This window comes from Nyctereutes procyonoides, unplaced genomic scaffold (genome assembly GCF_905146905.1).
Source record: "Nyctereutes procyonoides isolate TBG_1078 unplaced genomic scaffold, NYPRO_anot_genome, whole genome shotgun sequence".
In the NCBI taxonomy this organism is placed as follows: Eukaryota; Metazoa; Chordata; class Mammalia; order Carnivora; family Canidae; genus Nyctereutes; species Nyctereutes procyonoides.
The window spans coordinates 16,678,642-16,699,864 of record NW_026575040.1 but is presented as its reverse complement, the minus strand read 5'-3'; the positions used below and the strand labels follow the sequence as shown (position 1 = coordinate 16,699,864).

At 37.5% G+C, this 21,223-nt stretch overlaps 1 protein-coding gene and 1 long non-coding RNA gene across 5 annotated transcripts in view; one reads left to right on the top strand and one right to left on the bottom strand.

Annotated features, from left to right (window-relative positions):
- Positions 1-9,149: 9,149 nt before the first annotated feature.
- Positions 9,150-21,223, bottom strand: part of SLTM (SAFB like transcription modulator) — a 43,969-nt gene continuing 31,895 nt past the window's right edge. For all 4 annotated transcript variants that reach the window (XM_055319818.1, XM_055319820.1, XM_055319819.1 and 1 more), the window contains exons 11-21: positions 20,938-21,041; positions 20,677-20,843; positions 20,095-20,180; positions 19,719-19,882; positions 17,143-17,323; positions 16,281-16,405; positions 15,316-15,486; positions 14,354-14,668; positions 14,108-14,252; positions 12,085-12,245; positions 9,150-10,209 (exon numbers count right to left, since the gene is read on the bottom strand). In XM_055319818.1, the coding sequence (XP_055175793.1) occupies positions 10,101-10,209; positions 12,085-12,245; positions 14,108-14,252; positions 14,354-14,668; positions 15,316-15,486; positions 16,281-16,405; positions 17,143-17,323; positions 19,719-19,882; positions 20,095-20,180; positions 20,677-20,843; positions 20,938-21,041 (1,728 nt within the window). In that variant the 3' untranslated portion in view covers positions 9,150-10,100. The remainder of the gene's footprint in view (positions 10,210-12,084; positions 12,246-14,107; positions 14,253-14,353; positions 14,669-15,315; positions 15,487-16,280; positions 16,406-17,142; positions 17,324-19,718; positions 19,883-20,094; positions 20,181-20,676; positions 20,844-20,937; positions 21,042-21,223) is intronic.
- LOC129506274 (uncharacterized) lies at positions 16,383-20,943 on the top strand. The gene is made up of 2 exons (XR_008663731.1): positions 16,383-16,456; positions 20,833-20,943. It is a non-coding gene; the product is annotated as an uncharacterized LOC129506274 (long non-coding RNA).

The following is a 21,223-nucleotide window of genomic DNA, read 5'->3' as shown; positions in this document are numbered from 1 at the left end:
TTTATAATTTTATTTAAAAATTTTTTTCCAGCTTTTTAGGTATAATTAACACATAGGCATAAATAACACATTGTATATACTTATGGTTGGCAGCCTGCTTTGACACATATACATTGTGAAATGATCACCCCAATCAAGCTAATTAACATATCCATTACTTCACAGTAATCATTTCTCTATCCTTCTCTCTTCTTTCCTTCATTTCTTTTGTAGGGAGAACACTTAACATCTACCCTATTGGCAAATTTCAAGCATACAAATACAGTATTGTTAACTATAGTCACTATGTTGTACACATTTCATTTCATTTTACATAACTCAAACTTTGTACCTTTGTACCTTTTAACCAACACGTCCCTATGTCGTCTCCCCCCTTTCTCCTATCCTAGCAACCACCATTATACTTTCTGCTTCTATTAAATTGAGTATCTTAGATTCCACATATAAGTGAGATCATATAGTATTTGTCTTTCTGTGTCTGGCTTTCTTAGCATGAAGTCCCTCAGATTTATCCATGTGATCCCAAAATGACAGGATTTCATTCTTTAATAGGGCTGAATAATTTTCCATTGTGTGTATGTATACATGTATGTATACACACACTTCTTTACCCATTGATCCATCAAGAGACATTTATGTTGTTTCCATATCTTAGCTATTCTAAATACTGCTGTGATGAACTTAGATGTGCAGATAGCTCTTCAAGATCTATACTTCAGGGGCACCCCGGGTGGCTCAGTGGTTTAGTGCCACCTTTGGTCTGGGGCCTGATCCTGGAGACCCGGGATCGAGTCCCGCGTCGGGCTCCCTGCATGGAGCCTGCTTCTCCCTCTGCCTGTGTCTCTGCCTCTCTCTGTGTGTCCCTCATGAATAAATAAATAAAATCTTTAAAAAAAAAATCTATACTTCATTTCCTTAGGAAATATCTCTAGAAGTCAAAAATGCTCTCTTGGGGTGCCTGGGTGGCTCAGTTGGTTAAACATCTGCCTTCAGCTCAGGTTGTGATCCCAGGGTTCTGGGATGGAGTTCTGCATCAGGTTCCCTACTCAGCAGTGGCAGGTGGCAGGGGGCAGGGGGCAAGGGGGCCGGGGCTGTTGCTTCTCCGTCGTCCTCTGCCCCTCCCCCCCACTTGTGTTCTCTCTCTCCCCCTAATAAACGAATAAAGTCTATATAAATAAACTCTCTTGAGCCAATTTAAAGGCCCTAGCTAGGTAGCAAGTCAGTTTCCCTTCCAGAGTGGCTGATTGAGTCCACACCCTTAGCCAATACCTTTATTGAGCTCTCATACTCTAAGCCACTATGTACCCACCCTAATTACCCTGGGGCCAGGTACCAGGCAACTAAGGACAATCCCTTTGCTGCCTAGTGAAATTATTAAACATAGCTGATCCTCAGGGAGTCCATGAAACCCAGCTAACCTCATCCCACTTGCCATACCTAAGATGCCCCTGACAGCTCTAATTTGCTGTTACCATGTCCCTGAGTGCAATCCTCTGCGGTGCACTGCATGGAAGATTTTTCTTGCTCAGAAATATAAGTAAGAGAGTTCTACCTTTCATCTATCCAAGTGTTTTTGTACTGTGTCCCACTATCTTTAAAGAAGAATCTTTAAATCTATAAAACAATTAGAAAGGAAGGGCCTATAGAAAATGATCTAAATTTCTACCTTAAGGAGAGAAAAAGAGTAAATTAAACCCAAATAAGCAGAAGATAACAAAGAGTAAGATCAGAAAACAAGGAGTAGAAAAGATAAATGATTTTTAAAACTCAACAAAACCAGAGGCTGGCCCTTTGGAGGGAAAAAAAACCTCTAAAATGACTAACCCAGACTGATCGAGAGAAAAAGAGAAAAGAAACAGACCTCCAGTATCAGAAATGGAAAAGGTGACGTCACTACAAATCCTACAGATTGGAAAAGGTAATATAATGAATAATTTTCTGTCGGGCAGCCCCGGTGGCACAGCAGTTTAGCACCGCCTGCAGCCCAGGGCATGATCCTGGAGAACGTGGATCGAGTCCCACGTCAGGCTCTCTGCATGGAGCCTGCTTCTCCCTCTGCCTGTGTCTCTGCCTCTCTCTCTCTCTGTCTCTATGAATAAATAAATAAATAATACAAAATAATTTTCTGTCAATAAATGTGTTCACTTAGGTAAAATGGATTAATTCCTTGAAAGACAAAAATTACAAAAACTAGTTCAAAAAGAAATAGGAAATCTTAATAGCCCTATATCTATTTAGGAAATTTAATCTATAAATATAACACCTCCCCAACAGAAAATTCCATGCCCAGATGGTGTCACTGGTAAATCCTATCAAGCAAGCACTTACAGAAAAAATACGAATCTTATACAAACTCTTTTAGAAAAAGACAAAGGAAGAAATGGTTCTCTATCACATTACACAGCCAGCATTACCCTCATAAACATTACAAGAAGATTACAGACTATTCTTCATGGAAACAATGCAAAAATTCTTACCACCACAACAAAAGAACAAGGAAAGAAAATTCAAACTTTCCAATTTCAAAACTGACTACAAAGCAACAAAAATAAAGGCATGACATTGGCATAAGGACAAATAGATCAATGTAATAGAATTGAGTCAAGAAATAAAATCATGTGTCCATGGTCAACTGGTTTTTGACAAGGGAGCTAAGACTATTCAATGGGGAAATAATAGTCATTTCAACAAATGGTGCTGGGAAAACCAATGAAATGAAAAAAAAAACATGAAAAAAAATGAAATTTGACCCTTAACTTGTAACATATACAAAAATTAACTCAAAATAGATCACACACCTAAATGTTAAGAGCTGAAACTATAGAGCTCTTAGGAGAAAACATATGGTAAATTTTCATGACTTCTGCTCTGGCAACATATTCTTAGAAATGACATCAAGAACACAAGCAATAAGAAAAAAAAATAGATTGTACTAAGTCAAAATTAAAAACTTTTGTGCTTCAAAGTGTACCGTAAGTTCAATGACAACCCACAGAATGGGAGAAAATATTTGCAAGTCATAGATCTGACAAGGGACTTCTACCTAGATAGAATCCTTAAAGAATTCTTACAACTCAATACAAAAAGGCAAATAGCACAATTCAAAAAATGGGTAAAAGGTCTGAACAAACATTTCTCCAATGAAGATGTACAAATGACGGATAAGCAAAGGAAAAGATGGTCAGTGTCATTAGTAATCAGTGAAATGCAAATCAAAACCACAATGAGATACCATTTCACACCCACTTGACTGGCTAGAATCAAAAAGGTAAGTAAGCACTGGTGAAAAAATGAAAATGTCAAAACCCACATATGCGATTGATGGAAATATAAAATGAAAGAACAAATGTGGAAAATACTCTGGCAAATAAACATAGAGTTAGTATATGATCCAGCAATTCCATTCCTAGGTTTATGCCCAAGAGAAATGAAAACACATGCCTACATGAAAACACGACAGGAATGTTCCTAACAGCATTATTTTTTTTATTTTTTATTTTTTAAAGATTTTATTTATTTATTCATAGACACACAGAGAGAGAGAGGCAGAGACACAGGCAGAGGGAGAAGCAGGCTCCATGCAGGGAGCCTGATGTGGGACTCGATCCCAGGTCTCCAGGATCACACCCCAGGCTGCAGGCGGCGCCAAACCGCTGCGCCACCGGGGCTGCCCCCTAACAGCATTATTTTTAAAACCAAAAGGCAAACTCAAACCAAATGACCATCAACTAATGAATGGATAATGTGTGGTATATCCACACAACAGAAAATTCAGCCATAAAAAGAAATGAAGTACTGATAACATGCTACAACATAGATGAAACTTGAAAACATTATGTTAAGTGGAAAAAAACCCAGTCACAAAAGGTAACATGATTTCGTTTACATAAAATACCCAGCATTACCAAATTTATAGACAGAACATAAATTAGTGGATGCTTAGGATTGGGGGAGGGCCAGGGAAATGAGTGAGGAGGTAACAGTTAAAGAGTAGAGTGTTTCTTTTGAAGGTGATGAAAATGTTCTAAAAATCACTGTGGTGAAAAAAAAATCACTGTGATCTGTGAGAGTACTAAAGGCATAGAGTTGCACATTTTAAGTGGGTCAGTTATATGGTGTATGAATTATATCTCAATAAAGCAGCTGTAAAAAAAAACCCTCAAAATTTAAGTAAACCAAACCCAGCTGTATCAACATCTGGGATGGATAGATAGAAAAAGAGATCATAACTATGAATTTTCTCTAATATGCAAGGTTGATTTAAATCAATGTAATTCACCATTAACAGAACGAAAAGGAAAACCCTATGATCATCTCAATAGACATAGAAAAAGCATTTGACAGAATTCAATACCCATGCATAATAAAAACTCCCAGGTATATTAGGAATAGATGGGAACTTCTTCAACCTCATAAAGGTTATAAATGAAAAACTCATAGGTGACATCACGCTTAATGGCAAAAAACTGAATGCTTTCCCCCTAAAATTAGGAACTATGCAAGAATGTCTGCCCTCACTATTCCTATTCAACATTCTATTGGAGATACTAGTCAGTGCAATAAGGCAAAGGAGAAAAAAGGCAATGAAATTGGTAAGGAAGATCTAATGCTACCTTTGTTTCCAGAAGATAGAATGGTGTACATGGAAAACCCTGAGGCATCTACAACAAAGCTAGTAGAATTAATAAGTAAATTTAGCAAGATCAAAAAATACAAGGGTCAGGGGTGCCTAACTGGCTCAGTAGAGCATGAGACTCTTGATCTCAGGGCTGTAAATTCAAGTCCCATGTTGGGTGCAGAGATTACTTAAAATCTTAAAAAAAAAAAAAAAAAAAAAGATACAAGGGTAAATAAACAAAAATCAATTGTTTCTATGTACTAGCAATGAACAATATATTAAATACAATTTACAATAGCATCAAAAATATTAAATACTTAGGGATAAACTTAACAAAAATGTATTATGACCGACATAATGAAAATTATAACCTACTGCTAAAAGATATTAAAGAAGGCAGCCCTATTAAATGAAGAGATACACTAATTATGGATTAGAAGATTCGATATTGTTAATGTCAGTTATCTCCAAATTTATTCAACATTTTAATTCAAAATCATAGCATGTTTTTGTAGAAATTATCAAGTTGACTTTTTTTTTTTAAGATTTATTTATTCATGAGAAGGACAGAGACAGAGACAGAGAGAGAGAGAGAGAGAGAGGGCAGAGAGACAGGCAGAGGGAGAAGCAGGCTCCATGCAGGGAGCCCAATGCAGGACTCGATCCTTGGACTCCAGGATCACACCCTGGGCTGAAGGCAGGCGCTAAACCACTGAGCCACCCGGGCTGCCCTCAAGTTAATTTTAAAAGGAGTGATATTAGCCAAAATAATTTTGAAAAGCATAAATGACATTGGAAGAATTACATTACCTGATTTTAAGACTTAATATAAAGATACAATAATCAAGACAGTGTGGTATTTGTGAAAGTACAGACATATGGATCAATGGAACAGAACAAAATCCAGAAGTAGATTCATACATATAAATTGATTTTTTAAAAACAAAGATGTTAAAGTGGCTCAGTTTGTTAAGCACCTGACTCTAGACTTTAGCTCAGGTCTTGATCTCAGTTGTGAGTTCAAGCTCTGTTTTGGACTGCACACTGGGTGTGGAGCCTACTTTAAAAAAAGAAAAGAAAATGAAGGTGATTAGGTAATTTCTAGGAAAAAGCCTTTTCAACAAATTATACAGGAAAACTTAGATATCCATATAGAAAAAATATACCTCAACCCTTAGTTTATGTCATAAACAATTCAACTCAAAATGGATTTTATCTAAATGTGGAAACTAAAATTATAAAAGGCCCAGAAGAATCACAGGAGAAAAACTTGGGGGTAGGCAAAGATTTCTACCTAGAGCAAAAATATGCCTGACATTTGAAAGAAAAAAAAATGATAAACTTAACTTCATCAAAATTAAAAATTATTGGAATGCCTGAAAGCTCTGCTTTCAGTTCAGGGCCTGATCCTGGAGTTCAGGGATTGAGTCCAACACTGGGCTCCCTGAGGCAAGCCTGCTTCTCCCTCTGCCTATGTCTCTGCTTCTCTCTGTCTCCCATGAATAAATAAATAAAATATTTAAAAAATTAAAAACGATTTTTCAGAAGATACCATTAAGAAAATGAAAAAGCAGGAATGCCTGGGTGGCTCGATCAGTTAAGCGTCTGACTCTTGATTTCAGATGAGGTCATGATCTCTGTCATTGAGACAGTCCTGCATCAGGCTCTATGCTCAAAAGGGAACCTGCTTGAGATTCTCTCCCTCTCCCTCTGCCCCCACAACCGGCATGTGCTACTCCTCCCCTCTCAAATAAATCTTAAAAACAAAACAAAACAAAACACGAAAAGGCAAACAACAGACTGGAAGAAAATATTCCCAATATATGTCTGAGAAAGGACCAGTATCCATAACATAAAGAGATCTTACAACTCTGTAAGACAAAAAGTACAATTAAAAATGGGGTATTTGAAGACACAAGTCACTAAGATAGATCAGTGATCAAAAAGCACATGAAAACATACTCAACATCGTAAGTCAGCAGGGAAATGTAAATTAATGAGATCGTTTACATCCATTTGGCTGAAATTAAAAAGACTGACAATACCTAGTATTGATGGGTCTGTGGAGCAATTTTTACCCTTTATGTTGCTGATGCAAAATGGTATAACCACTTCAGAAAATTCTGTAGCAGTTTCCTACAACATACCCTACATATTCCATATATATTCATATACCCTATATATATACACCATATATATTCATATATGCCCTATACTGGATGAAATGATTTAATGCTCTTGTAAGTATGTGCCTATGTTTGAATCTTGGTTCCACCACTTGCTATCTTTATTAACCTTGGGCAAATTTCTTTAGTTTCCACGCATAAAGAATAGAAATAATAGTTTAAAAAAAAAAAAGCACATCTACACCTAAAACATAACCTTAATACATGTGAGTTACCTGGTAACAATGCCTAGCACATGTAAGTCCACAATAAATAGTAACTTCTGTGAGGACCCAAATCATGCTCATTTATTATTTAACATGCCTGATACAGTATTCAGGTAATGTAATTCCTCCAAGTTGTCATAATTAGGTTTTAATTTTTTTTTTTTTACTAATCTCACTCTTTTGCATTTCCATGTAAGGTTTAAAATCAGCTTGATAATTTCTACAAAAAAGCATGCTGGGATTACAAATCAAAATATGTTGAATATATAAATATGGGGAGAACACACATTAGTTACCTTATTGTGTGAGATAAAAAATTTCCCTTTAATTTCCTGTGATTAGAATGATCAGAGCTGCCTACATATTTTTAAAGATTTCTTTTTAGAGAAAGAGAGGGCACATGCACAAGTGTCAAAAGGGGCAGAGGGAGAGGGAAAGAAGCAGAATCCCCACTGAGTGCAGAGCCCAATGTGATGCTCCACCTCAAAACCCTGAGATCATGACCTGAGCCAAAATCAAGAGTTCTTGATTCTTAATCCGACTTAATCCTACTGAGCCACCCAGGCACCCCCAGAGCTGCCTACATTTTGAATTTTTATTATAACAGAAATTGATTGAACAGTAGGGATCAAAAGGTGATAAATCTATGGGTAAAGAAATTAAGAGTCCAAAAGGATTAAATTACAAGCTAGTAAAGTCAGAACCAGACTCCAAAATATTCTCTTAATGTTGGTATCTGGCTAAAAAAATTTTATGCCCTCCTCAGAGGTGACTGTCTAGTTAACAGAATGAAAAAAAAATTACTGTAATGTATAATATTAATAATAGTAAAATTTCACAGCCTAACCAAGATAGTTCTGAAAGCTCTGGACACATTCCTAAAGTTGGTGCAGAAGTCCCCCTTTGTCCATTCATGAGTGGTTCAACTATATAAAGTTATTAATTATCAGTTAACTAGCAAATCACATTAATCAGAGCATTTCATCCCCCACTGGCAAAAGATGGGGTTTCTAAAACTGAAATAACATGTGTTTGAGCAGTGATGAGGAAAAACCCTATTACCCATAAAATCACCAGGTGCTTCCTCTTCAAAGAGCATTCAGTTTTACCTACTCTGTCTTAATCAATGATTCTCAATGCCACCTGCACACAGGATTCCTCTGGGGGAACTTTTGTGGAAAATATGCTTAGGCCCCAGCCATGAGTGTCCAGTAGGCCCTGGCTTGAGAACTACTGGCCTAGCTCACCAAGGTAGACCTCCAATTTTGTCTGGTCAGCGGTTGTACCAGTTCATTTCTCTATTTAACCAGCAATCTTTACTGAAATAGTTGTGGTGTTAAGAAGAGAAAAAAAGGGGCAGCCCCGGTGGCCCAGCGGTTTGGCACCACATTCAGCCCAGGGCCTGATTCTGGAGACCTGGGATCGAGTCCCACGTCAGGCTCCCTGCATGGAGCCTGCTTCTCTCTCTGCCTGTGTCCCTGCCTCTTTCTCTCTCTGTCATGAATAAATAAATAAAATCTTTAAAAAAAAAAAAAAGAAGAAGAAGAAGAAGAGACAAACAGGTTATGAAATCCAGAGCAATACAGAAGTGCCAGTTCCCCAAAAGGCCAGAGACCAGGGTACTGTGGCTGCCCATACCACTGAGAAGTCTGAGTCATCATCTCACAAACACAACCAGATCCACCTGCAGACATTTACAAGAGCTTTTACAAAGGCTACTTCTCAAATTCAAAGGTGACCTCAGAGCAATCCCTTATTCCCATCTTTCCCTTTATACAAGCCTCCAGATGGTTGAATTATCCAAGAATCAAGACCATTTGGATTATTCATCACTGAATCATATGAAGGAATATGGGAGGCTTTAAGAGGTAGTATTGAGAATTTAACTTCAAAGGGCTTTCCTAGAAAAGATGCCTTTAAAAAAATTTTAAAGTAAGATTAGTGGTTAACTCTCCAACACTTCAACCAGGGTGTGCTACCCAGCTACCTAGATGAAGAATCAAAGTGAGATTTATTTCCTAGGGACACAGACCCAAAGAATGCCTTTATAGCTCTAGACCAAGTCAATTACTTTGGGTGTAACTCCAGAAAGGGCCGGAAGACTAACACTTAAAGAGCTGGAAACAAAGACACATACACTTCCAGGCGTGGATTTTTATTTTCACAAAGAGACAACAATGCCTTCCCACATACAAGTATTTACAAGACCCAACTGATTCACCAAGCTAGAACCTGGGTTTTTTCCAGTTCTCAACATAGTTGGGAACATGGAAACATTAGTACCCACACAATTCCCAGAGATGGAATTTATCCACCAAACAGTGCAGATTACCTAAAAGTGCACTTACCTGCACAACTCAGTCTAAAAACTTCAGTGATACAAACCTCATGGCCAAGGTTTCATTAATCTATTTGGTTTCATACCATGCAAACCCACACGAGTGTGCTGCTACACTAACCTGAAAATTGGCTCTCATTTTACAATTAAAAAGGTTCTCAACGCTTTAGCAACTATACAGAATATGAAGGTTTATTTCAAAAAAGAGTACATTTTTTTTAAACCAGGATACACAGATGCACTTAATGTAACAGTACCTTCTGCAAAAATAGGTTACATAATACTCAGAAATGCAAGGAACAATCTTATTCTCTAAAAATTAGACAGCAGACTTTTTTAAGCTTAGACAGCCTTCAAAATGGAGGCTGAAAACGCTTGGTGACAAGTAACTCTAGAGCCTGACACCACAGAGCTAACGCTGCAAATGAAACTACTACCACACAGCTGCAAACTACTCTTTATATTCACACAGATTTAAACAAAATGGTTTTGATTCCATCTTTTCAAATGTGTCTCGGTGCTGCAAGAAAAAAAGTTGAATGATACACAAAACTATTAAAAGTTACAACGGAACTATTTAAACATCTTCTCCAAAATTGAGAAAAGCAATCATGTTAAATTTTAAAAAAAGAGGAAAAAGAAAAGTCTGATAGAACTCTCAAGCAAGTCAGAGGTCCTCTTCATAAGTAGTCAAGTAAAGTTTACAGGAGATTTCAATAAATTATCTTGAAACCATGGCAGAGAGCTAATTTTCAGAATCGTCGTGGAGGTCCACCCTTAAATGGCTTAAATCCGGAGCCACTTCCTCTTGGCATGGAATTGCCACTGATTTGTACAATTCTATTAATTGGGGATGCATTACTGAAAAAGGTTTAAAAGAAAAAATCGTCAAGAACAAGAATAAATTACAGCTAATAACTATATAGTGCTAATCATTTACCAGGCACTGTTCTTTATACTTTACCCATATTAAATAACTTAACTCTTTTCAACAGTCTTGTGAGGTATGTACCATTACCATCTAGAGGTGAAGTAACTTGCCCAAGATCACGGCAAATAAATGGTGGAACAAGGATCTAAACTTGGGTACTCTCACTTCAAAGTCTCTGCCTCAGAGTGAGCCAATTATTGGTATGCACAGGAATGGCTTGGAGCAGTGGCTCTCAGAGCGTGATCCCCAGATCAGCAGCATGGGAGTCGATTAGAAACTTCTTGAAACTCTGAGCTAGAGGACATCATCCCAGAAATATTCGGGGATTTCTTTTGGAGGGGGGTAGATTTTTTTATATGTTTAATGGCAACACAACAGGTACTAATGAGTGACACAGGGAAAAAAAAAAACAATCAAAAGACCCTATGACCAATTTGAGAGATAAAAACCCACAGTGAAACAGTTTAAATAGAATAAGACCAGATTACATAAAGGTTCAAATGCCTGGCTAAGGAACCCAGGTTAGATGACCCGGAGAGGCGGCTCATATAGCTTTGGAGCAAATAATGATACAACAAAACAGTTCTAATAGTTAAATTTATAAAGTTTAAGTAACAGATAAAAGACTAATTTGAGAAGTTGAAATGAGGAAGAAGGCATAGCTTATACACAATTTTTTAAGAATACAGAACCACATTTAGAAATATATGCTAGGAATGGAGCAAGATAAGGATGAAGCCCAGTTTGGGAGAACAAGGTGCATAGTGGCACAGGCAAATTCCAACAAGCTGGAGGCGACACATGGTCATGAAGGTCTGAAACAGGAGAGGAATGAGTCTGCCTGTGACCAGGAATTTATGGAGACAGCAAAGCATTTACATAAAGATCACAACACAGAGCTAAATATCAAGAGCAGTGTATGAAGTTCAACCATCTGAAAGAGCCAGCAAAGGCCATCAGAAGGGCAGAAAGTATGATACATTAGAAAACATTAGAGCATTCCCCCAAAAAAGAAAAGCAACAGTGAGTAATAGTGCTTAACTGCCAAGGAGACTGAGGGCTCAGAAAATAAAGGACTATAAATGTATCTAGAAAAAAGGTATTGGTAACCTTTGAGATCAAAGACAGAATGAGGGACGAGGCTGTGCAGGCACAGATAAACACTCAAGTCTGACAGAAGCGACCACAGAACAGTAGTAAGTTGGATCAGTGAGCCATATCCCCTCTTCTAAGACAGGGGACTGGGAAAGACAGATGGGCTTGGAAGAGAGAGAGAGAGAGGCCAAAGACTTGCCAGCTGAGGGGCCACAATGCATGTTGTTGGTGCACAGAGAAAAATAAAGCTCGCCTCTGAGAACGTGAATAGGCTTTGGGTTAGTTAAATACCTAAAAGTTTCACTAGAGCTCTTTGAAAAGGGAGTAGAACATCCTTTCAGTCTCCCTTTCCTTTCTAGGACTTTTAGTTAGGAGTCCCAGGTAGCGAACAAGATGATGGTTCCGACATGAAGTTAGTGTTCATTATCTACTGGATTCTGACATACGCACGAACTTGTAGCTCAATCAATCCATATGGCGAATGCCACTCAATGAACTTACAATGAAGAACATAAACTAACAAATCAACCTCAGCTGCCCTGCATATAATCTCCAGGAGACTTTGATCTAATATGGGGATATGTGTGGGCAGAGCTGGGGTTGTTACTAGCGGTGGTAAAATTTCTCAGAAACTATACTGCCCTTTAATAGGAAAGGATGAAGGTTTGGATGTTTGCTGGCAGAGAAGTCTTAACTGAGTAACTACTTACCTTGCATGTTGGGTTATCATGCCTGCTCCTGTCCGGCCATCACCCATTCGCCTTGCATCATGATAGCCAGGACCTTGAGAAGGTGGACCATGCCATTCTTTCCTTGGTCCACTTGTGTCCCGTCCATGGCGTTCAACCACATGTCGTTCTTCAGGGTAGTGCTAAAGAATCACATGGCATAAAAAAAGTCATGACATCTGTAGCCTCATGCCAATTTACGTACGCTGGTATTCTCTTAATGTCAGAAACAAATCAATAAAATGTTTGAGGGACGCCTGGGTGGCTTGGTTGAGCATCTGCCTTTGGCTCAGGGCGTGATTCCAGAGTCCCAGGATAGAGTCCCTGCAGGGAGCCTACTTCTCCCTTTGCCTGTGTCTCTGCCCCTCTCTGTGTGTCTCTCATGAATAAATAAATAAAATCTTAAAAAAAAAAAATGTTTGAGAAGAAAAGAAGGTGAATAATACCAGGGCACATGCAAAGGGTTCCACCTATTTTATATTGAGAAGCTGCTTAGCCTCAGAGTAGGATATGGGGGCAATGTAACTTCTCTTTCCATACCTTTCAGCATGCATGTACTTTTCAACCCTTGAGTAATAGGTGTGTAACAAGGCACGGTGAGGGGTCAAAACTCTAAGACAAATCAGGGTGGGGTGTAGGATCAACAAGCAAACAGCACACAGACATGGGAGCTGTCATCTTATTTCAAACCGTGCTCATTACTGCTGTGACTCTTACAAGGTCTTACATATGTGACTATGAAAAACACAAGGAAACAAAAGCCATAGAACTAAGGACCCAAGGAAAGCAGAGTAGAAGTTATGACAGTCTACAGAAAATAAAGCTGAAGGTACTCTATATTAGGAAAAACAGAATTTTCAAGGGAGGAACAGAATCTCCTCCTCAGGATTCCTTTTCTAAACGGATATCAGAATGCAGGACTAGTCTATGAGACTGCCCTACATTTTATTCTAAATAGGGCAGAATGTCTGGATTACAAACCCTGTCTTAAAAGTTCTGTTCAGGGTAAGGGTAAAGAGCTCAATGAACTAACTAATCTACTGAACATTCCTAACTTATTAGAAACATGAAAGCTTATGCCATCAAGCCCAAATCTGTTTCATGAATACTCTGGATGAAATGGAAAAGGAGTAGCAGTATTAGCTAGGATGCCAAGGGATCAAAAACATTTTCCAGTAAAAAATACTGCTACAAAATCTAATAGGTATTCAGACACAAGACGTAGCATTAGAGTATAATCAGGCTGGAAGATGGACGGATGGACACACACCCACACAAACACACTTCAGAATTCTTTTTTGTATATAACTTAAGAAGATATTGTATTTGTGCTGTCAAGTAACATAACAGTATTTCATCAACAGAATGCTTTCAGGTTAGGTACAAAAGGTCTTGGTTCATCTGAGTTGCTAAGAGATGAAGATACTTCCTTCTGGCCAGGTTCATTAATTTACAAAATATTCAAGTCAATGAAGTGTCACAAAAATAAAAAGCAATTTAAATATGTAAGATATTCCACTCATCTACCTTTAGATTTAAAAGAACATAAAAGAGACAAAAAGTTTATCTCAGTTCTACACTCTAAGCTACCTAACAAACTAGGAGAGTATTAAAAAAAAAAAAAAAAAAAGAAGGAAAAAGCGAAAGAGAAACACAAGTAGAGGCCGAAGATTTCCCACCTAGTCTGAAAGCCTCGATTTCGTAAAGAGAAATAAAACCTTCACTGCTAGCAAGGCTCATCTACAAAATTTAACAATGCTCAAATTTCAGCAGGAGTTTTAATTAAAAGGGCTTAAGAATTTCTGGGCTGGTATTTTCCTTCTTTGGACTATTAATGTTCAAATTGAATGTTCAATTGTTGACAGTAAAATATGAAAAGTATTAAGATCTTTTCTAAGAACCTTGTCTCCCAATCATTCTACTCTAACCAATCTCAGCCACATCACAATAGTATATCCTCTGACTTTATTCCTGAAGAGGCGATGATAAACCCTTAAGCACTTACCTGTGTTCCGCTTCCTCGGTCTGTGATCACACCCCTGTCTCCCTCTCGGTTTCCGTAGCCTGAAGCATTACTGCGATTACCAGGGGGAGCCCCTCTTACACTGTGTCCTGATACTTCCCTCCCCGATCGTTCTGGCCTTTCAACCCTGTTAAACAAAACCCAAAGACATCTCTAATCAAAACTCTGTTATGCCTTTGTTTTCTGAAACCCAAATATGCTATATGCCACCAGCCACTACAGAGATACCTTGTTTCCCGTTTGTCGGCGGACATGCCACCGTCACTTTTCCAGGTGGTTGGTCTGGATGGATTGGGCCCTGCTTCTCGAGGATGCCGGGGGTGAGTGATATCAGGCCTGTCGTGGATGATCACAGTTCTCCTCTCGTCTCGTTCTCCCCGGACTTCTCGCCTGTCCGTTTCTCTAAGTTCATTTCTTGGTGGTGGAGGCTCATTTCTTCTGGAGTCACTGAAATTTTTGGGATACCTTTCAAAACCTGGATCTTCTCTTCTTGCAGTAGGACGTGTTTTTTTCCCTTCACTTTGACCAACAAAACGTTCTCGCCTATTGATTATCCAAAAGAAAGAACACAGATCCTGAGAAGTACTTACTTGGCCTTATTCTTCTTAATTTTATTTGCGTAACTTACAAAAACCACAGTTTCTTTAAAAATTAACTTAAGGCAAAGCCACCAAAAAAACCCAGTTCTGATTATAATAACTTATATTCTTTTAAACTGAGCTAAATGACTGGCATGATGGTTGTTGTTTAGCATCTGGGAAGAATTACACCAAACACTCACATTGGTAATCTCAACAGCTCTCAACAGTTAAGACACATCCAAAGCTAATGATATTCCCACCTAGTTTTAAATAAAGTTAAGAAGATAAAAGTCAATCTACTTAACCTTGTTATGGTTGCCTACTAATTTTTTTTAAAGTTTATTTATTTAAGTAATCTCTATACCCGACATAGGGCTCAAACTCATGACCCCAAGATTAAGAACTGCATGCTCTACTGACAGAGCCAGCAAGGCGCCCCAAACTAATTGTGAATACTGAATCACACTGACATTAATAAAAACAAAAATCAAACAGGATTCATTCTGAACGCTCAGATCTGACCTACAACAATTAAGATTTTAATAGAAAACCGAACTTATTATTAGCAAGGCTCATGTACCAAATACAACAACTTTCAAGGTTATCTACCTTTCAAAAGATGAAGACTGTACTGTTGAACTCTCAGGAAACCTGCCCCTCTCTCGGTGATCAAAGTCATTAAATCTGTTTTGCTGGCGAGAATAGTCAGATCCATGGCTGAATCGTGCATCTGTATCTAGAGACAACTTTTTATTCTCGCTCCAGTAAGGATCATCTCGCCTTGAAGAGAAATAGTTGCTCATTTATATAAATTAGTTTTATAATAATCCAACAACACTTACTTGGACTTATACATACCACATGCTAGGAACTGTGGATACAGAGGGCTAATAAACTCAAGACACAAAACATTCAGTTACAATAACAAACTAGCAAAGACTTAATTACCAGCTTACATAAAGTCATATAGCATTAGAGGAATTTCACAGGAGAGAAAACTTGAAAAATGGCCTGTTCTAAAATTCATAAATGGAAAAGACAGATACTATTTTATAATAAAATTCTAATCACAGTACACAACTTTTTCGGTTACACCTAAGTTCAGAAAGGTTAGCTAGGTAAGTACTGAGCACATTTTATTCTTTCCATTATTCTCAACACAATCAATTAAATCTCATACAACTTATATTAAGAAAAATGAGTGTATTTGGAAATCTATTGAGCAGCATGAACACAAACACACAACACAATCTTTCCAAGTTTGTAACTTCCAAGTTTATCTGCACTACCCTGTAAGAATTTTCAAAATGGGTCTGAGTTTGAGAACCATCACTAAAATATACTATGATGATGTATTTCCAATCATAATGGAAAAACATTTAGCATTAGGAAGGGAAAGGGAAAAAGAGCAGACTCTTCCTGCTTGACAATGCACTGGATCCACTCCCATCCCTAAGGATCATGACTTTTTATTCCAGTGATGGCTGCCTGTACTTGCTAATCCTCCATCAGTCTTAGTTCCAAAGGCATAGGATAGCAAGTGCTAACTGTTAAAAAAGAAAGCAGGCAACTACCTATGATCTACATCACGTGGGCGTTTCAAAGAATTCCTTTTCTCTTGTTCATAACGAAGCTGCTGCTGTTGCCTTCTCAGTTCCTCTCGTTCTCGAGCAATACGTTCGGCTTCCTTGCGACGTTCCTTCAGACAACACAGAAGGAAGAACCAACCAATGCAAAATGAAAACATAAGGTAAGTACATGCGCAACCTTGTTTTCACCCTGTCATTAAGAAACCACCATAGGCAAGCACCGGGCAAAACACATACCTGGGACAAATACATAAACAATATTGACCTCAGAAATCAGTAATCTAGGCTACAGCTATTGTTCTACAACATTAAAAATAACAGAAATTGGGGGGTGGAAGTTGGTAGGTAATTGGGAAGGTCAGATTTTCGTTCCATTATTCAATGGAAACAAAAACCTAAAGAGAATTGCAGATCAAGTTCTTAATACGTATGGAAACCAAGTGCCTTAAAACCCTGGATGCAATTCTGCAAAGAGAGGCATTATTTCCTTCCAGCCTTGGGAAATCATTCCCACTCTAATATGTAAGGAAATAAGTTATTATTTGCTGAGACTGGGATAGTGACAGAGCCTGGATTACAACTACTCTGGACTCATAGTCCTATGCTCAGATTATTAGGCTGCCATGATATTGCAGAGCTTGAGTTATTACCAATTGGCTAGAACAAAGTCATTACTAAATGTATTCTGAACTAGCACCTAAGTGATTGTTATCTTTCAGGGACACTATATAAATGCTCATTAGCTGAACTCTAGAAGCTTTACAACAAGTAAAGCAAATTTTAGGGCAAAAATCACAGGGTTTGAAAAAGGTCAGTTATTTAAGATGAAAAGATTTTCTGACTGCACCTGTTCAATACGAATGCGTTCCCTTTCCAAGCGTTCGCGTTCCATTCTCTCTCTCTCTAGTTTTTGCCTTTCAATTTCTAGGCGCTCTCTCTCTCTCTGTAAGCGTTCCCGTTCTTCCCGTTCACGAATTATTCTAATGCGTTCTCGCTCTCGACGCTCTCTTTCTGCAATCTCTCTTCGTCTAACAAAAATCAGTATTTAGAAATACTTAAATTATGCTAGCACTGTGTGAAAGAGAATAGCTTTTGAGTTTGAATTTTTCCTCGAGGTTGGCAATTTTAAACTTTGACTCAACCTAAGTTTTAATGTAACTGGAAAGAGAACTCAAAATAAAACTTTAAACAGACTCCAACACTGTCACTTATTTATTAAAGGCTGTCAACTGAGCAGCTGAATTTTATAGAGTATTTGCCTCTTAGAGGACATTCCTGTTTAAATAAAAATCCCACTATAATAATAGCCCATTAGTGAATCAACATTTTAAAAAGGAGATACTCTACATATATGAATTTACAAAACTACAACTTGTACTGCTTTGGGGAGGAAAATTTCCAGTATCGGGTATATGGTCTAGCTCCTGACACAAGGTACACCTTATTTTGATGACTTGGGATCATACCCATCAACAGGAATTAAAGCAAATGCTACATATGATAAAATGTTGCCTTCCTTAAAGGCTTTTTTGGTGTTCACTGGCCCACACTTCTTTTGAGTTAGGAGGCAGTTCAAAGGTTTGCTGAACTGAATAAAGTTTGTGTTTTGGGACTTTTAATCATATCGTTGTCATGCCCTCAATCTAAGGCCCTCTGTGTACTCGGTCTATCAGTGTCTTCCTCTAACAGCCCAGTGGTTCTCAGTGGCTCAATGCTGCTCCCATGCAAATCTGAAGGGCATTTAAAATTTTTGCAACAACTGTGGGGGCTGTTAGCAGCATTCAGTGAGTGGGGACCAGGGATTCTAAATATCTTATGATGCAAAGAATAATCAAGATAGTTCTGTACAACAAAAAACTGTCCAACACTCATCAGACCTTTCAAATGCCATAATGGACATTCATGTTACTGAAACAAAACAAAACAAAATAACCTTAACAAAACTGGACCCTAGAACTCGACTCGTTTTTAATAAATACTAGGTTGGTTGGTTTGCTTTGGCATGGTTTTATATACATTAAAATTTCCAGAAATGCAAGTCCATGTAAATTAGAGGAAAAGCGATACTTTAAGACCTTCACCAAGAGCTGTCCACCATTTCAGAAATCACGTCATCGTGTCAACACCACTCCTGGTATTTGACTTACCAAAATGACACACCAATATCGGTCTGCATTTGTAGCTGTCACATTTTCATTGAGTCTAAAGAGGGTTGTAAACATCTGACTACTTCATTAGGTCTTCTAGAGAGCCGTACCTAAATATTCGTATCTGGAATATATGCTTCATTATAATTTACTTTTATTTCTTCTTTATATTAAAGTTAAGGCATTATATTGGTTTTTTTGGAAATTATTTATATAAGCATATTATGCATTTGTAGGCCTATTATGCATCAATTACATTTCAGCAAAGAGGATGCTGAGACTTTTTTTTTCCCAATATAAAAAGGGATGCTAGTCTGATAGACCTGAGAATCATTGCTCTAGTAGCTCCCACACTCTCTCCTCCTGACTTGTCCTATAAATAGGAATCTCAGAATATTAGGACTTCATTAAAAAATTAAAAAAAAGGAAGAAAAAGAAAATGGGTCCTGAGTAAGGCAAAGACTATTTCCTTTTAATAAGGTGTGTGGCAATCACAGTACTATTTAAGTTGTCAAAAATGTCTGGTTGTTCCTAACATTCCTGTGAATAAATAGATGAAATCCCACAATAAAAGACCTCTCAGTGAGATAGGTTAATATGCAGAAATTTGTTTCAAAATATTTTCATCACAAAACATATGAAATCAAACTGGCATTCATAGTCAATTGTTGAGAGATTGCCACTAAAAATAGAATTGTTTGGCTTTGTCCTCTGTTTTAAAGAGAATGCTTGCTTTGAGATAGAGCCTGAACACAATAAGGTTCACAAGGCAATTCTTCCTTCATTCAGCCTCTAATTCCAAAGTACAATGAATTTTTCCTAACATGCTACTTGAACACTGTAGCTTCCACTGAGACTATCTTATCTCAATATCATTTTTTCCTTTAAAGTCATGTTTTTCATGGCGGCAGCTTTGGAGTAGAGGAAAGAGCATTGGACTTGGAGTCAGAAGACTTGGGTCTGAGTCCCGACTCTGCCACTCATTTGCCAGGTGGCATTGGAAGAGTCATTTAGCCTCTCTGGGCCTCCACTGTTTTCAATTACATACTGGGCACACCTAATCTTACAGAATTGAGACAGAGATAACAGATGGAAAGGTACTTTGTAAATTATAAAATGCTATGCAAACTTAAGAAATCATTTTGTTTTACTGCACTTCATCAAAGTGGCCAATAGCTTTCTGTGCAAATACAATTTCCAGAACTCTGTTGTTTGTAACTAGTGTTAAAGATGTACCCATAGTTAAAGACAGGTAGAAAATAGACTCTTTTCCTACCTTCGCAGTTCCATCGCTCGTCGCAATCTTTCAAAGCGAACTAAATGCTCTCTTAGTCTTTGTTCCTTCATTTTTTCAAAAGGCAAGATGTCTTTCCTTCTATAGTCTTTGTCTCTTTTTTTATCTAGGCTAGCTCTCTCCTTTTCCTTGCTTCTTCCATGAATCTACAGAAAAAAAAATTTTTTTAAGGACTAGAAAATAAATAATAATCTGGGGTTTTGGTTTTCAAGTTCAACTGATCATTTAAAAAGCTTAAGTAAGTAATGACATTCATTCCATTTTTCTTAGATTTTCAAGCACAGAAGTAAGCAAAACTGAATTATTTTCTTTTGGAAAACAGGTAGAATAGTATACAGCATCCTTCCCAGAGACTTACTTTCTCATATCTTCCTCTTCTTGATGGCCTACAATGATCTCCTTTAGTTTGGTCTAGTATTACCATATGTCCTGGACTCTTAGAACCTAAGAGGGGGAAAAAAAGTACATAAACAAATGCCTAAAAAAAATCATTAAAAAAGACAATCAATATAATGTAAAAATTATGAATTCTTAGATAGTCAGATATTCACAAACTAGCCCATGAAATAAAAACACCTACTTATTCTGTGAGAACTGAATAACACATAGTTTTTAAACATAGCTCAATCCACAAACATAAATATTTTCTGTGATACCAAAAGATCCCAACTCAGTTACACAGCTACAAATCAATGACCGTTTTCAGCCAGCCCAAGTTTTCCAGTAAAGGGTCTTGGCTGGAAGAACACATTTGCATCCCAAGAGTAGAGGTTAAGAAGACAACTAGTGCTACTGCTACTGAACTTCTCTTTCTACCACAGTGACATTTAACAATGAAGTTGAAATATTTATCTGCACTGCAATCTCAGGTTTTTCCTTCCACTGTAAAAATGAAGTTATAGAAAGCATTAGAAAGGGATAAGAAAGATACATAGCATACTTATTCGCTTCTTTTCTTCACTTTTTTTAATCGATTCTGAAGTTTGGCCACTTGATCCATTATCATTCTTCTCGTCTTTACCTTCTATTTTCTTAATCTCCTTGCCTTCTTTCTTTTCACACTTCTCAGATAACCTTTTCTCTTCTTTTTTGACAGAGGCTTGTGTCCTGACCATACCACCCAAGAAAACAACACAATGAGAATGACTTCATCAATTTTCAAAAAAAGTCTACGTGCTAATCAAAAAAAATAAATCCTTACTTGCTACTTCTATCACTCATATTTTTTTTATCTCCAGAACTTCTTGAACTACTCTTTTCATCATTTTCCTTCTTCAGTTCTTTCTTAGAAGGATCACCTTTAACCTGAAAGGTTTAAGCAGAAAAAGAACCAGTATGTTACATTTATGATCATAAAAAGGATGTTGCTGGGAGAAACTTTGGAAAACATGGAAATAAAAAAAAAAAAAAAACAATTACTTCAAAATTATACCGAATTTTACTGTCTACTGGTATAACATCTTTAAGTTGAGCATTACTGGCCCTCA